The sequence below is a fragment of the Vulpes lagopus genome, chromosome 4, assembly GCF_018345385.1.
Source record: "Vulpes lagopus strain Blue_001 chromosome 4, ASM1834538v1, whole genome shotgun sequence".
Classification (NCBI taxonomy): domain Eukaryota; kingdom Metazoa; phylum Chordata; class Mammalia; order Carnivora; family Canidae; genus Vulpes; species Vulpes lagopus.
Window position 1 is genome coordinate 133108969 of NC_054827.1, and position 18488 is coordinate 133127456.

General features: G+C 39.4%; 1 protein-coding gene across 3 annotated transcripts in view; it reads right to left on the reverse strand.

The window, feature by feature from the left end:
* The window catches only part of UBE2K (ubiquitin conjugating enzyme E2 K), a 63558-nt gene extending 56250 nt beyond the window's left edge, over nt 1–7308 (reverse strand). The window contains exon 1 of one of the 3 annotated variants that reach the window (XM_041753082.1): nt 7091–7308. In XM_041753082.1, coding sequence (XP_041609016.1) covers nt 7091–7153 — 63 coding nt within the window. In that variant the 5' untranslated portion in view covers nt 7154–7308. The remainder of the gene's footprint in view (nt 1–7090) is intronic. The other 2 variants (XM_041753081.1, XM_041753083.1) reach the window with 2 other exon arrangements.
* Nucleotides 7309–18488: the final 11180 nt, after the last annotated feature.

Genomic DNA, 18488 nt, shown 5'->3' on the forward strand with positions numbered 1-18488 from the left:
ACCAAGAGAGGAAAAAAAAAAAAAGGTATACTTAAATACAATAACCAATTTTTTTTTAAAGATTTTATTTATTTATTCATAGAGATGCAGAGAGAGAGAGGCAGAGACACAGGCAGAGGGAGAAGCAGGCTCCATGCAGAGAGCCTGACGTGGGACTCGATCCAGGGTCTCCAGATCACGCCCTGAGCTGCAGGCGGCGCTAAACCGCTGCGCCACCGGGGCTGCCCCCAATAGCCAATTTTTAAAAAATTTTTATTTATTTACTCATGAGACAGAGAGAGAGAGAGAGAGAGAGAGAGAGAAGCAGAGACATAGGCAGAGGGAGAAGCAGGCTCCCGGTAGGGAGCCCAATGTGGGACTCGACCCCAGGACTCTGGGATCATGCGCTGAACCAAAAGCAGATGCTCAACTGCTGAGCCACCCAGGCGCCCCTACGATAGTCAGTATTAAACGTCACTCCTTCTTGGAAGTTTTATTAGCATTCAGCACTTACAGTATTATGGGGGGGGGGGGGAGAAGTCCCATAAAGCAACCATATATAATGGTTAGAATGGACCAGTATGCCAAAAGCCTGGGTTCATTAACCAGATCTGTATCACTGAATAACAATCAATGTCTTCGGGTCTCAGTTTCCTAATCTTTTAGGTGTGGGATTTGGCCTAGATCTAAGGTCTCTTTCAACTTGAATACTTAATGCATTTTAACACATTTTCTAAGATACCACTAATACATTTTTTGAACAAAGATTTTTTTGTTTTGTTTTTTAAAGATTTTATTTAATCATGAGAGACACACAGAGAGAGAGGCAGAGACACAGGCAGATGGAGAAGCAGGCTCCATGCAGGGAGCCCGACATGGGACTCGATCCCGGGTCTCCAAGGATCATACCCTGGGCCGAAGGCAGCGCTAAAATGCTGAGCCACCCAGGCTGCCCCTTGTTTTTTTTTTTTTAAAGCAGGCTCAATGCCCAGTGTGGAGCCCAATGGCAGGGCACAAACTCACAACTGTGAGTTGGAGAACTGAGCCAAGATCAAGAGTGGGAAGCTTAACTAACTGAACCACCCAGGCGTCCCCTGAACAAAGAATTTGAAGGGCATCTTTTGAAGACCTTTAGAATTAAAACAATCAGGGCAGGCGTGATGGCACAGTGGTTTAGCGCCACCTGCAGCCCGGGGTGTGATCCTGGAGACAGGGGATTGAGTCCCACGTGGGGCTCCCTGCATGGAGCCTGCTTCTCCTCTGCCTGTGTCTCTGCTTCTCTCTCTCCCTGTGTCTCTATGAATAAATAAGTAAAAAATCTTTTAAAAAATAAAAATATTTAGAATTAAAACAATCATATAGTATATACTTGTATCTATTCTTTTACTCAAACATATCCTAAGCTAATCTGTACTATTAGAAATCACGAAAATGCCTGGAAAGGGATGGCTGAGGGTTCCTGTGGTGCTGGTACTACTGTTGCACACCTGATCTGCGAGCTGGTCACACTTTATTGTTACCTTTTACTTTGACGTGAAAAAGATGTTTTTTCCTAAAGATAGTAGTGCAGATACTTAGGTGCTAATTCCACAACTCTGTGTATATCAGAACTGTGCATATAACCTTTCTAAATATGCAAAAGTTTCTTGCCTAATTTTGTCAATAATCTCTGTTCCCTAGTTTCAATTCAGGTGCCTACAGAAAAAAATCATTTACTTATAAATTCCAGTACTCCTGAAATTCCTTTGGCACTGTCTTCTGAAATTTTAGGTCGGTCTTAACCCTCCTTTGGAACATGACCCAAAAACCTCCCTCCAATATTAAAGACCTGAAACTAATATAACCCTGTATGTTAACTAACTGAAAAAATAAAAACCAAAAAAAAAAAAAAAGCAAAAACCCTCCTCCATACACATACCCTCAAAACTCCCATAACATTTACCCTTTGCATCTAACATTTTTATCTATATCCAACAAAGTAAGTCTTCTTGGGATGTGGTCAATCTGCTCAATAACTATTGATAACATTATTTACTGGAAAGTAAATCTATACCTGACAGATAGAGATCAGTCTTTTTATAACAGTAAAATGAAACAAAAAAATGTACCCCAAACAATATTACTTGACAGGCACCATTTTTTAATCCAATCAAAAGCTTTCCTCACTCAACCCACACCCAGAACCCCGTAAGGTAGACTATTTAAATGTTACATGGAGCTGTAACTTACACAACTATAAAAACCGCTTTTTGACTGAAAAAATTGTTCACATTCTAGTTACATTCATTCTGAGCGGGGAATTTCACCTTTTCCTTTAAGTCAAAAAGGAAAAAGTTTAAAAGAAAAAATAATCATTAATTTACAAAGGGAAAAATATAAAATCTTAAAAACAAAAACACCACTCAAAACTAGTAGTAGCCATACTACAAACTTTTTTGTACCTTTACTGTCCATTCAACTTTTAGATAAAATATACTACATATCTTACACAGATAACTGTCTGAGATGTTCTTCTAAAGAGTTCTGTCTACAGCAGTGGTTCTCAACATTAGGCAAAGTCTGGAGACATTATTAGTTGATACAACTCGCAGGGAAAGAGAGCAAAGAGGTAGGGAAGAGCGTTGGTTGTGCTACTGGCAACTAGTGATAGAAGCTAGGGATACTACTAAACATCCTACAAGGCAAGGGAGAGCCATTCACAGCAAAGAATTCATTATCTGCCTAAAATGTCAATAGAGCTAAGGACAGAAACTATGGTCTACAAAATCAACAGACTTACTTCTAAAGACTCACCAATTAGTTTTTTGGATCAAATCAGATGAAATATATTAAATTTAAAATGACACTAAAAGGGACATCTAGGTGGCTCAGTGGTTGAGCATCTGCCTTTGGCTCAGGTTGTGATCTCGGAGTCCTGCATCAGGTACCGCAGGGAGCCTGCTTCTCCCCCTGCCTATGTCTCTGCCCCTGTGTCTCTCATGAATAAATAAAATATTTAAAAAATAAAAAAAAAATTAAATAATGACACTGAATACAAAATCCACTGAAACAGAAAAAAACTTCACAATAGCAGTTTTCATGAAATCAACTTGTAATGCCATAAATTACATATGGGAATTTCACGAATCAACTTGTAATTGCCATATCCCCTATTATTTTTAAAATATTTTATTTATTCATGAGAGACACACAGAGAGAGAGGCAGGGACACAGGCAGAGGGAGAAGCGGGCTCCATGCAGGGAGCCTGATGTGGGACTTGATCCTGGGTCTCCAGGATCAGGCCCTGGGCTGAAGGCGGTGCTAAACCACCTGGGCTGAGCCACTTGGGCTGCCTAAATATACCCTATTAGAATCATAGCAAATGTTAGCAAAGTACAGCTACAATATGAAAAAACTACAGATAACACATAACAACAACAACAACAAAAACCCCAAGAGTCTGAGCATTGACTTGGGACATACTATTTTATTGAGCTTCAAATTTAAAAGTATTTTGCTGGGGTGTCTAGGTGGCTTAGTCGGTTGAGCATCTGATTCTTGGTTTTGGCTCAGATCATGACCTCGAGGTCATCAGGGCTCTGAGGTCCAGGGAGTATGCTTAAGATTCTCTCTCTCTCTCCTTCTGCCCCATACCCCCCCTCCCCCACCCCCTGCCCCTGCTGGCTTGTAAGCATGGGTGCTCTCTTTCTCTCTGAAGTAAACAACAAAAAACATGTTTTAAAGTACTTTGCATACTGACATGCAAATAAATATTTAAGTTACTTAACAAGTAATACTTCTTTTAATGTTTAAACTATTAAATTAGGTTGTGTTTATATCCTTTAATCAGTAATACAAACCAGTCTCAGTTATTTTTAAATAATTAAAGCATGCCTATCCTTGGAAAGTAATGACACTGTGTACAATATAAACACAAGCACACCTAGATCCAAGTCCCAAAGCTACATGTTTGCAGACAAATAATTTAACTTCTTTGAATCTCAATTTCCTCATCGAAGAAACAAGAAATCTAATTCAAAGAACTGTTCCTGAAAATTAGCAAGAATGCATAAACAAATGTTATTAAGAGTCAATCTACAAATGGTGCTTAGTTGTTAACAATAATACAACCTGAATATAAATTATGGTTTTATTATATCCTCACAACCAACATTTCACTTAGTAATTCGACTCATAAAATAACTATAAAATGTAGTTTAAAAAAATGTAGTTTAATCAATTTTCCATTCCTGGCAATTTGAAATATTAAAATTCACACAGATTTAAAATTAGTATCTGAAACATAGAGGATGGATTTCCAAACAGTCTCAAGGAAAAAAGACCTAAAAGCCTTTATTATTTTATTTAAGTAAATAATATATATGCATGACTCCAAACTCAAAAGGGATCCTTTGATGCCCATTACCCCAGACCACCCAATTCCCTCATACAGAAGTAATCAATTTTCCAATTTCTCACGGAGAAAAATACACGTATTTCCCCCCTTATTCCAATACAAATGGTAGCCTCCTCCACACTATTCTGCACCTAGCTTTTCACATTTATCTTCAAGGCTAGATTTTAATTAACACACTCCAAGAGTGACTACTTATAACGTCTTATGGTTAGAACTCAGCAAACATCAGCTATCTTTAGAATACAAAACACACACAAAAAAAATCCTTAAACCAATCAGTATTCTTAGTAAACAAGACCATATGAAACAAACTTTGGGAAACCTAAAGATTTATGTAGATGACATGATGAAATACTTAATTACTTGACCAGACACTCAAAATACTACATTTCCACACTTAAAAAGGAAAACACGTGGACTCTACTACAAGTCATTCAATGAGCTGAAAATAATCAACATAATCCACTTATAAAACTGGACCTACTAAAATACCGATGAAAATAAAGCTATTTATTGGTTATAATCCAAGATTAAATTATCTGACCCTTTCCTAAATGTACTCTGCAATTTATTTTCTAGAAGAAATTTCCTTCCAGGTTTATAAAGGTACTCTTCTTAAAACAATTTATTAGCATTTCCTATTCTCTTTCTCTGAAATACCATAATGGTTACTTGAAGCAAAACTTCAACATCCCTTACAGAGCAGTATTGTTTTAACAATATGCATACTAGAGTTGATACAAGATTTCTTTTAAGCTTTAATTGAAGTACTAAAAATATAGTGAAAGTCACCTCATATGAAGCAAAGAGACCACATGAATTATGAGAGCAGTAACTTACCATTTTTAATAGAAAATAAAGCATTAGAAAGAAGTCATATTAAGTCTCAGGCTTATACAACTTTATTAACAGAAGAAATGTTTTAGGCTGTTGGCAACAGTATTAGCTGAATATTTCATAGGATTATATATGTCGACTATCCTGGAATATATTTCTTGCGAATAAAAAGTTAGAATCATTGTTTCTCTGTATATCAGTACAGACATTTATGACCCTATTTCTGCATTGTACCACAAAAATACAAAGTCATCCTTCCATTCAGAGTTTTGGCACTTGAACAAATACAGAGGTCAGAGTTCATACACATGCTCTGTAAAACAGATCATTTCTTATAGACTACTACATTAGTAAATCGCTAGTATTTGTTATTTTAAGTTAATCTTAAAGAATTATATTCTCCATATCTAATTGGAGAAATGATTACTATAGAATCAGTGACATAAATAAAGCTCAAATACTACCACTTATGTCAATTACTCATTAGAATGCTGAATTTCACAAATCATTGAGATGATCAATGCTCCAACATAAAAGAAAAATACAAATAGTAATGATACACCCAATAATGGTATGTGACATCTTGAAAATAATAACTATTTCAGTATTACTTTTTCATCTCTCTCTTTGTTAAATCCAAGGAGGAAAAACTTGGCATTCTTGTTGTTGTGGGTATAAAAAATTGTACTGATCCTTGTACAGTTTTGAGTCAAATCACTAGAATATTCTGAATATACTATATAAGTAAATATGGCAAACAGAAGAGTATTTAAATTCTGCAGGACTCAAGAGCAGCTTGAGACAAAAAAAAAAGTGTTTCCAATAATTTCAATTATGATACAAACCTACTCAATAAGGAGGTATAATAATATATTAATCCGGGGGAAATCCCATGTTTTTAATAGGGCTGGTTTTTCAAAAGTAAGAATCAAGTTAACTATGAGAGACATCATAATGAAGTTTCATGGCATAACACAACAGTCACAGAGCATTGTCTTAGGAGAGACTCTGCCCTGTAACTTGTAAACAATATTTTGAAATAAGCTACTCTTACCCTCCATTATTTTTTCCTATCGAAAAACATCTAAAAGCCTTTAATACACCAAACAACATGCCTTCGACCCAATCAGAAAGCTTTAGATGTCAACAGAAAAGAGGCCTAGGAATTGGGGGTGGGGTGAAGGAAGGGTTGGGGGGGGGGGGATCGGGAAAAATGAGATAATGATCTATTTTGGAATTAATTCCCTACCTCGGGTGAAAATTCCCTCATTCCCCACTCCAATAGAATAGTATCCCATTACGTCTCCTCTTCTCTCCCAACACCGAACTAAGAAGGGAGTAACTCTGAAACGTCCTTCTTTCATCAGTACCTAAGGTCTTTTTACCGCTCCTTCCCAAAAGAAAAGGACAGTGGAGGCCAAACAGGCTGTAACGTAGAAAACCCTCAAAAGTGTGGGCCTCGGAGCGGCGCGGCTCTCGGGATCCAGTTACCACCTTTCCCCTTCCCCCAACCCACTTCCCGGGTTTTCTCAGGCCCGGCCTGCTCCCTCCCCACCCTGCATCCACACTTCCAGCTGTTGCCACGGCCTCGGGGCTCTCTCTAGAGCTCACACCCCTCCAGGAAGCGCCCCCTTCTCCATCTGCCCCCAAACCGTGTTCCTCTCCAGACCGCCCGCCCGCGAGACTGTCCATCCCAGGGCCCGGGGAGGGGAGGGGAGGGCGACGGAAGCAGGGGGGAGACTGCTGCTTCCCCACAGGCAGAAAGGGCGACCGCAAAGAGGGCCACCCAGGGGCTACCGGGGGGGCCGGGGTCGCCGCTGGGAGCACCCTCCCGCCCAGGGCTGGGGTGGGGGCATGTCTGGGAGTTCATTTCTGACCTCCTCGCTCTTCAGCACCTCCTTGAACTCCCGCTTGATTCGCTGCACCGCGATGTTGGCCATGTCTCCGCCCGCAGCTGATTCGTACCCGCCTCCTCCGCCACCGCTACGACCACCGCCACCGCCGCCACCTCTTCCACCAGCACCTCCTCCCTCGGCGATTCACACCCGAGCACACGAACGCTGCCACTGCCACCCCGGCCGCCGCGCTCTCCTCAGTGTGGAATCACCTCCGCGCCCGGCCACCAAAATGGCGCCGGGTCCGCGCATGCGCAAGACGCTGACCCGGCCGGGCGGCGCAGCCGCTCCCGTTGTAGCCCCATACGCCTCAAACGCGAGCCCGCGCCGCGCTGCGCCGCGCGTCTCTGCCGGAGCTGCGGCCGCGTGGCTCCGCCCTGCCGGCGTCTGAGGCCAGGAGGGTGCGGCTTCCGCGCTGGCCGGCCCTGCGCGGGCCTCCCGGGTCCTCTCGGGTGCCTCCGCCCCTCTTCCAATCGCCGTGGTGCGGCCGAGGCTTCCCACCCGCGGCCTCTGACGGAGGGCTGAGCGCAGGCTCGCGGGTTCTCGCGGCCCCGGTCGGCTGCGAGCGCCGTCCTGACTCAGCCAGACCCAGGACCCCCGGCTTGCTGCGCCTGACTGTGTCGAGGGCACAAAAACGTTCCAGACTCATCCGGCCCATTTTCTGTCGGTGTAGGCCCAGAAAAATCCCACGGCGGTCCGTTTTTGTTCTGAAGCCATTAAAGTGCCACTACTAACGCGATTGTTCCAGATACTCCACGTCGCTGAATTCAAAGTGGTCATTGTTGGGTCGCATCAGGTGTATTTGAAACAGGTAACTCCGTGTAGATGCCTGAGGTAGATTTCGAAGGCAGATGTTGATCTTTGAGCTACTTAGATCATCAGTACCGAGGTGTAATAGTTTTTAACCTTGGGGGCACCCTGGGTGGCTCAGCAGTTGAGCGGCTGCCTTTGGTTCGCGTCATGATCCCGGGGTCCTGGGATCGAGTCCCACATCGGGCTCCCTGCATGGAGCCTGCTTCTCCCTCTGCCTGTGTCTCTGCCTCTCTGTGTGTGACTATCATAAATTTTTTAAAATTTTTTTTAAAATTTTTTTAAAAAAGAGAACAGGGTTTCTTAACCTTGACACTAGTGACATTTTTTTAAAAAGTTTTTAACATTGAATCTACATCAGAATCCCTCAAGAGTTTGTTTAAAAAAACGAAACAAAACAAAAACAGGTTGCTAGACCCCATCCCTAGAGTGTGGGGTGGGCCTAATAATTTGATTCTCTAACAAGTTCTCAGATGCTGCTGCTCTTGCTGCTGGTTCAGGGACCACACTACCAGCACCACTAAACTAAAACATGTGAAAATAGTTTGTATGTTAAAGTGGAAAATGGAGAAATAAAATAAAATAAATATTTTTTTTAAAAAATGGAGAAATAGATGCTTCTTGCGGAGGAATGGTAGCTTTACTTCTGTAAACCTAAGGGCCTATGACTGTCTCGCACTAGTAGGCACTCCATAAATATTGAGTGAACAAATGAAGATAAGAGTAAAATGTTTTACGTATATAGTAAGTTTGAAAGGCAAATTGAAAATGGTTGCTAGGGTTTCAGGAAGTGATATGGTTTTGGTGCTGAGCGGTACTTTACATAGAACATTCTGGAATAAAGTAATAAAGTTTATTTAGAAGTTTTTATTTCATGAGCTGCTTTCTCCTCATCAGTTAGTAAAGTATCCTCCGAGAAAAATATCACAAATACACGGTCTTAGCAAGAATTACTAAAATTGTGGCACCAAAGTGATTCACAGGCAGTGAATCATTCAAGTGGAGGCACACGGAAAAAAAGTTCTTGAACTTCTGCCATCGGAACCAAGAGGAAATTTTTGATTCCAGCTCTCCTCCATGCTAGCTATCTTGGCCAACCTTGGTTTCCTCATCTGTAACATAAGGAAGCTGGACTAGATGTTCTCTTTCAGGTTTTAAGAGGTCAGAATTCTAAAGCATCGTTTGGAAACACCTCCCTAGTGGACTAACATAAATTATAAAAAACCCTTCCAGCAGAGCCCCCTAGTGGTCCGCAGAGGTTATACATGTGGGTCACGGTACAATGAATTATTGGTGTAATGTAAATCATTGCAATGCTATGTGTATTTGTGTCAATACATTAAAAATAATTATTTGGGGGGCACCTGGGTGGCTCAGTGGTTGAGCATCTGCCTTTGGGTCAGGTTGTACTCTCAGGGTCCTGGGATAGAGTACTGCATCAGTGCTCCCGGCAGGGAGCCTGCTTCTCCCTCTGCCTATGTCTCTGCCTCTCTGTGTCTCTCATGATAAATAAATAAAACCTTGAAAAAATAAACAAATAAATAAAAATAATTATTTTGAAGTGTTTTGAGTACTTTACATTTATCAACTTCATTCAGTACCCAATCTTAATCTTGGAACTTCAAGGAGACGTGCAACATTCAAATCACAGGGGGACTACTTTGGAGAGTATGGTCATTTCTTTGATGGAGAGGGATTTGTTGGGGTTTTTTTGTTTTGTTTTGTTTTGTTTTGTTTTTTGTTTTTTGTTTTTTGTTTTTTCTTGAGAGAGAGAGAGAAAGAGGGAAAGGGGCAGATGGAAAGGGAGAGAGACAATCTTAAGCAGGCTCCCTGCTTAGCATGGAGCCAGACATAGGGCTCCAACGCTTAAACGACTGAGCCACCAAGGCGCCCCATGTCGTTTTTAAATACACATAATCATTGGCTCTGAAATTCTACTTCTAGGAAGTCATTCTACAATCCTTCCAGAGAATGAGACAACTATATATTAGCTGATATGAGACAATCCCCAAAGTACATTTTAAGGGCAAAAAAAGCGATATGCTAAATGCAACGTGGTATCTTGGATTAAATCTTAGAACTGAAAGGACCTAACTAGTAACTAGTAAAATCTAAATAAATCCTGTAATTTAGTTAATAGTATTGTGTCAATATTAATTTCTTAGTTTTGATGTGGTACTATGGTTATATAAGATGTTAACATTAGGAGAAGTGAACAGTGTACAAGAATCTCTGAAACTTTTCTATAAATCTACAATTACTCCAAAAGAAAAAGTTTACTTTTAAAAAACCACTATGCAGTCCATATTGTGTATAGGATACCACCATATGTGTGAGGGAAGAAAGGAATATGCTTGTGTTTATAATGCTTGCGAACCCTCAAAATATCACTAGAAAATTGCATAAGAAACTGACAGTAGTGGATATCTCTGAGAAAGCAATTTAAATGCCTTGGAGAAGGCAAAGTGGGAGAATTTTCACCATGTACCCTCTTGTATATTTTACCTATTCAAAACTAAATTTTTAAAAATGAGTTTCCAGGAATGTAGATTCTAAGTTCTCCACTATAATGATCTAGTTCCAGTTGATTACTTCATTAAAATTAACTAAACAAGTATGTATTGAGTGTCTACTATGAGCCAGGCATGATGTAGGCCCTAGAGATAAATCAGTGAACAAGAAACAGAAAACCTTTGGAATTGCAGGATTTACATTCTATCAGGGATAGGGAGAATTCATTTCAAAAGTATAGCCCACAGAAATACAAGGATCCCTGATAATGTTTTCAAGGGTTGGGCTGCAATAACGTTTTAACTATTATCATAATACAACTAAGACATTATTTGACTTTTACTGTGTTGACATTTGCACTGATGACATAAAAGCAATAGTGGACAAAAACAATTAATGTACTAGTAATAATTTGATTAATGCCACCCACTCACTATTAAAAAATATCAGTTTTGGGGCTTTTGGGTGGCTCAGTTAAATGTTTGGTTTCAGTTCAGGTCATGATCTCATAGTTGGTGAGATGGAGCCCTGCATCTGTTTCTGTGCTTCTGTGCTCAGTGGGGAGTCTTTTGAGATTCTCTCCCTCAAAAAAAAAAAAAAAAAAAAAAAAAAAGAGAATCTCTCCCTCTGCACCAGCGCCCCCGCCCCTTCGCCCCGCCAAATAAGTAAATCTTTAAAAAGAAAAAAGTACCAGTTTCCAGGGCACCTGGCTGGCTCAGGTGGTAGACCATGCACCTTGATCTCAGGGTTGTGAGTTCAAGCCCTGCATTGGGTATAGAGTTTACTTTAAAAAAAAAAAGAAAAACAGTTTCACTTTTTTCTTTTTAGTAAGAATTGCTTGTTTGTTTGTTTGTTTGTTTGTTTGTTTGTTTGAGAAAGCACAAAGGGTGGGCCGAGGGAGAGAGAGAAGCAGGCTTCTCACTAAGCTGGGAGTCTGATCTGGAGATCATGATCTGAGCCAAACCAACTGAACCACCCAGGCACCCCTCACTTTTTCTTTTTTTTTAAGATTTTAAGTAATTGCTTACACCCGTGATGGAGCTCAAACTTAACAATTGCAAGATCAAGAATTGCATACTCTACTTACTGAGCCAACAAGGTGCCACTCTTTTTTTTTTCTTTTTACCAGTTTCACTTTAGAATGTGTTTGATGAAGCAGTAGAAATTGATTTTATCAAACTTCAGCTTTTGAATACATGCCTTTTTAATACTCTGTGTGATTCATGGGAAGGATCGAGAAAGCACTTCTATTGCATACCAAAGCACACGATAAAGCACTTGCCAAACTGGTTGAGTTGGGAGCTAAATTAGCCACTATTTCCATGGAACACCATTTTTATTTAAAATAATTATTGAAGCAAACTATGTTTATCAAGGGTTGGGTATTTGGCAGACATTTTATCATAAATGAACAAGGTAAGCCTGTCACTTCAAGGAAAACAGCTGGCAGAATTTGTTGCCAATGATAAAATTCAAACTTTCAACTGAAAATTAGAGTTTTAGAAAATATTTGTCACTGTGACTTGACAGCTTCCCAATATACTTAAAGATGTTTCTGATTAAATTGGTGGTGATATTAACAAATGTGGTTGCTTGATATTGTACAATGAAATATATTAATATTTTAAAAATCTGCAGAAGTCAGTGAACAAATATTTTCCAAATGACCAATACATGATGTTACAAAACCATGCATAGGTATAACATCCATTCAAGGTTTGAGAGAGACCAATGCATTTTAATGTAACAGAGTACAAAAAATTCACTGGGTACATTTCAGATTCCACATTGCAACTAACCTTTGAGGAATGACCCCCCCCTTGTTTGGAGTTAGTGTAGTACTGAAGAATAATATCCACAATTATTTGGAAAAATTATTAAAATATTTCTTTCCTTTACAACTGAATTTGTATGAGATTGGGTTTTCTTTATATACTTCAACCAAAACAATATATGCACATACTGAATGCAAAAGTATATATGAAAATCCAGCTGTGTTCTATTAAACCAGGCATTAGAAAGAGATTATATCTTGGGAAATATAATTATTTTTCACTAAAGATATATTATTTATGTAAGTATGTAATAGGTTTATTATAGTTTTTTGTTTATTATAGTAACTGTATTATTAAAGGGGGAGAGGGGCAGAGGAAGAGAGGGAATCCCAAGCAGACTCTGTACCAAGCATGACCCTGAGATCATGACCCAAGCGGAAATCAAGAGTCAGCTGCCCAACTGATTGAGCCACGCAGGCACCCCTATTATAGTTATTTTAAAATAAATATTTCAATAATTTGTTTTAATTTCTACCACAATGTTTAACCATGTAAACTAGTGCTTTTTGGAATCCTCAGTATTTCCAAAGAGTATAAATGAGTCTTACATACATTTGAGTATATACTGTACTGCTTAGACACAAGGGTTAGATATAAAAAGTCACACACTCTCAGAGTATAATTTACAAAAACATTATATATGTGAACGTTTGTCAACTTGGTTTTAGACTGATGGAGAGTTAATCTGGTAACTCTTCTGTTGCCTCTAACTGAACAATGTGTTTTTATGTGTTGATTCACAGTAAAAAAAAAAAAAAATGCAGCAAGGCGTAATGCTAATCCTTGGTTCATCTGACCCTGATAATAATCACCAGTGTTTGAAATGTGCAAGTCTTCCTTTTTGTAGCTCCTGCTACTGTTACTGCTCTTCAGATTCAAATTTCCTCTTCTTCCAAATGCAGAGCAATTTTTTTTCCCTACCACTCTTTCCTGATCTTGTGTTTACCAGCTTTTTGAGACTTTTTTCTTTTCTTTCTCTCATCACTGCCTGTTTTACCCAAGCCTCTCATTTAACTTTCTTTTGAAACACCCAGTCCTAACTCTGAGGTCATTTTGCCTTCTTCTTCTTCTTCTTTTTTTTTTTTTTTCACTGAATTTTGCCATTCCCATCTTGTTAGCTTCTATCTCCTACTCACCCCAGCTGTGGTGAGGAGCTCTAGCGGCAAGAATGGAAAGCAGCATTTAGATCCACAGTCTGAACTTCTAAACTTTGCTCCAGGCCAGTGAGCACCACAGTATTGATTGTAATGCACTTTATATTATTCCAGATTTGGAGAATAGAGCAGAACTCCCACCATTGTGGCTTTCAGAATACCTGCAGTATGGAGTGGAAAGCTATTTTGATAGCACAGAATATGTTTCCTTGTCTTATGTTACTGATTTGGTTCCTGTTAGGCACAGGGATTCTTTAGTTGGGAACTTTTTAAGGGAAGAACTTTATAATTTCACTCCTTCCAAGGAATATCTGGCTACAACTGGGACATGGCTATAGAGCCTTCACACTTTAAGACACTGGCCAACTTTCCGGTAGACTGCCCTCTGCTGACCATCTCAGTTGTTTTGGCTGAGTTAGTTAATTAATTCTTTTCTGTCCTCTAAACCAGAGTCCTCTCTGTTAGACCAGACCCTAGAATCGCTGGGGCCCCAATGCAAAGATCCCAATCCTTTAGAAGCTGTTCTTCAAAAGCTGCCCCCTTCCTTTGGTCATATCAAAGGCCATGAACTTCCCACTAAATAAAATCCACAACCAGCTTCTACCTACCTCACCACTCAATCATGTCAATTATTTATCATCCATTTAGAATACAGAATTTCATAAATCATATAAGCCTTGTTAAGTTGGTCAGATAGTCTTCATTTGCTCCTGCAAATCCACTCTCCAACATTCTCTACTCTGTGCCCCTAGATGCTGGAAGTATCATCTGATGTCTTGACATCAATAAGACTTCATTACCTTCTGGATTCCAGCTGAGTGTGGCTAGGCTCTGGCTGGAGATGAACCAAGGATTAGCAATGCTATATTTCCCTACTAAAGGTTGCAGTTCTTGTCCAATAGCTCTCTCTTTCAGCTGTAGCTAAAGCTATTGCTATGGCTCTTTAAGGATTCTGGTAATCTTGGGGCACCTGGGTGTCTCAATGGTTGAACATCTGCCTTTGGCTCAGGTCATAATCCTGGGGTCCTTGGATTGAGTCCTGCATCAGACTCCCTAGAGGGAGCCTGCTTCTCCCTCTGCTTATGTCTCTGACTCTCTCTGTGTCTCTCATGAATAAATAAATAAAATCTTAAAAAAAAAAAAGTATTCTGGTAACTTGCTCCCTCTACCCCTTCAAGCATGGAGGTGCCAAGTGGCCCCTGCTATTGTTAGCATTTGTCAGCTTCCTGTAACTTTTATAGTCTCTTAAACTCTTCTGATTAACCACTAGCTTCCTGCCAGGACCCTATCTGATACAACAAGGTACAACCATAATTTCTTACTTTCCTGAATATTGCTGTTATGAGGAGGGCTACACTCTGCTGTTCTGTAGCCTCTGCATTAGGATTAGAGGAGCATGCTGTAACAACTTTCCCCACTAGGGTGATGACCTAACTCAGAAGGACCAAGTGAGAGTGACTACAGTAGGTAGTGTCCTATAAATAATAGATAAATATCTTTCCCTTTCTTGATGCTCCCTGGGGTGGAAATTCATAGCCACTTGCAGATCTCTGTAGCTGAGCATTCAACTATACCATCCTAGGGAATGACTCCCTTCTATGTTGAATGATCCAGCTTTAAGTCTTTCTTCCCAGAGGTTTAGGAAAGCATATGCAAACAATTCTCCCTGTGCCCTCTGAAGCTAGCAAGCAGCATGTCTTAGGCACTCTCAGGAGATCCCACAGAGGCCAAGCTTCTCTGTATAGGAGAACAGTAATGAAAAGCATAATCCAAAGTAGCAGGAGATAGACTTATCATATAAAGATCTCAGCAAAAGCACTGTGTTCTGATTTGATGCAAGTAGATTTTATCCTCCTTTTTATGATTTCTATGTATTAACAAGGTTGTGAATTCTTACATATCTTTAACCTATTAATATAATATGTATATATATTTTCAGAGGTTTTATTCACAAGAGATACAGAGAGAGGGGCAGAGACACAACACAGGCAGAGGGAGGAAAAGCAGGCTCCATGCAGGGAGCCCAATGTGGGACTCGATACCAGGACTCCAGGATACGCTGAGCCAAAAGCAGATGCTCAACCACTGAGCCACCCAGGCGTCCCAATATAATATATTTTTAAGTTAACATTAGGAAAGACAGTTTTGTGTATTTATTTTTCATTTTTCCCTCCTCCCCAGGAAGTTAGTTTAAAAAAAAAGTTTAAATAGCATTTGATAATATATTATTCCACAATTTTGTATATTTGATTAAGAAAGATACATTCCCATATTTCCCCTCTGAAAAGTGCAGGAAAAGTATACTACCACAATTAGAGCTTCAAAAGTATCTGGAGTAGTATGTAGTCTTTTTTTTTTTTAAGATTTTATTTATTATTTATTCATAGACATAGAGAGAGAGAGAGAGAGAGAGAGAGGCAGAGACACAGGCAGAGGGAGAAGCAGGCTCCATGCCGGGAGCCCGATGCGGGACTTGATCCCGGGACTCCAGGATCGCGCCCTGGGCCAAACGCAGGCGCTAAACCGTGGAGCCACCCAGGGATCCCCTGGAGTAGTATGTAGTCTAAGCACACTTATTGATAAAGAGAATAACTTTTTTAAAACAACAAAACCTTATTCTCTGCACTAGACAATTAGATTTTTAGATTTCTGTCCTTATATAAAACTAAGCAACAAGGATTTCTATCAGGCTCACAAGGCTTTGTTCCAATTCATCATTTCAAGGTTTTGGGGTTTTTTAAAGATTTAAAAAATATTTATTTAAAAAAAAAATAAAAAAAATAAAAAATAAAAAATAAAAAATATTTATTTATTCATGAGAGCATACAGAGAGAGGCAGGAATATAGGCAGAGAGAGAAGCAGACTTCCTGCTGGGAGCTTGATGCAGGACTCAATCCCAGGACCCCGGGATCATGACCCAAGCCAAAGGCAGACATTCAACCACTGAGCCACCCAGGCACCCCAATCTCAAGGGGTGCACAAGGATTCCAATTTCTTCACAATTCCAATTTCTTCACATCCTCACAAAAACTTGTTATTTTTGTTGTTGTTGTTGTTGTTGTTAATAGCCCTAAAGGCAAGTGTGAGGTGATATCTTATTGTGGTTTTTATATGCATGTCCCTAATAGTTAATGATGTTAAGCATATTTTTATGTGTTTATTGATCATTTGTATACTTTCTTTGAAGAAATATTTAAGTCCTTTTCTTATTTTTGAATCAGTTGTTTGTTTTGTTGTTGTTGAGTTGTAAGAGGTTTATTTATTTTTATTAAAACTTTTTATTTTGGGGGGAATCCCTGGGTGGCTTAGTGGTTTAGAGCCTACCTTTAGCCCAGGGCATGATCCTGGAGTCCCGGGATCGAGTCCCACGTCGGGCTCCTGGCATGGAGCCTACTTCTCCCTCTGCCTGTGTCTCTGCCTCTCTCTCTCTCTCTGTCTCTTGTGAATAAATAAAAATAAAATCTTAAAAAGATTTTTTTTACTTTTTAAATAAAGCCCTGTGGGACTCAAATTTACAACCCTGAGATCAAGATTTGCATGGTCTAAGGGGCCCTGGGTGGCTCAGTCAGTTAAGCATCTGCCTTCGGCTCAGGTCACGATCATGGAGCCTGCTTCTCCCTTTGCCTGTATCTCTGACTCTCTCTGTGTCTCTCTCATGAATAAATAAGTAAAATCTTTAAAAAAATAAAATAAAATAAAAAATAAAATAAATTAAAAAAAAAAAAAGAAAATCCTTTGACCATATATGTAAGGGATCATCTCAAGCTTTTTTTTTTTTTTTTTTAAGATTTTTATTTACTTATTCATGAGAGTCAGAGACACAGAGAGAGAGGCAGAAGCAGGCTCCATGTAAGGAGCCCGATGTGGGACTCGACCCTGAGAATCCAGGATCACACAGAGCCAAAGGCAGGCGCTCAACCGCTGAGCCACTCTGGCATCCCGTCGCAAGCTTTTAAACACAGGTTATTCTCATCTTTCTTCCCAGGCAAAGCTTTACATGTGAAGAAAAGCTGCTATTATCAACATTTATGAGTATGCTCATAGATGCTCATAGATACATAGAAGAATAAGATGTAGATTCTGCTGAAGACTCTGAAACTATCAATTTATTGGGGGAAATAGAATATTTCATTAACATACATGCAAATAACACAACATATGCTAATTTAAAAATAAGTGCCACTTGGTGGCACCTGGCTCACTCAGTCGGTGGAGTGTGCACCTCTTGATCTCAGAGTTGTGAGTTCAAGCACCAAGTTCGGTGTAGAGATTACTAAAAAATAAACTCTTTATAAAGAAAAAAAGATAAAAAGAAATTACCAAACTGTCTTCCAAAGTTGTGATGCCATTTTGCATTGAGAGTTCCTGTTGCTCTACATCCTCACCAACATTTGGTATTGTCAGCAGTTGAGATTTTAGCCATTCTATTAATATATTTTATTGTTTTAATTCACAATTCCCTAACAACATATATTTTTCTTATTGTTGAATTTTAGAGGTTCTTTCTATATTCTTTTTTTTTTTCTATATTCTTTTTTTTAAAAGGTTTTATTTATTTATTCATAGAGATGCAGAGAGAGAGAAGCAGAGACACAGGCAGAGGGAGAAGCAGGCTCCACGCAGAGAGCCTGATGTGGGACTCGATCCAGGGTCTCCAGATCACGCCCTGGGCGGCAGGCGGCACTAAACCACTGTGCCACCGGGGCTGCCCTCTTTCTATATTCTGAATATTAAGTGCTATATCAGATATGGATTTTGCAAATATTTTCTCCCAGTTTATGGCTTATTTTTTCATGACTATCTTTTGCAGAAAGGAAGTTTTAAATTTTAATTAAGTCCAATTTATTAATATATTTCATAGATATCCATTCTTTTGGTGTTATTTCTAAAAATTCTAGTTTTACCTAGAATTATCTGAATATTACCTTCTAGAAGTTTTATAGTTTTGCGATTTTTTTAGTTAAGTCCATTTGAGCTAATTCTTCTGAAAGATTTAAGTAAGGTTAGTATCTAGATTCATTTATATGTATGTGTGTATCTAGTTATCCAGCACCTTTTGTGAAAAGACT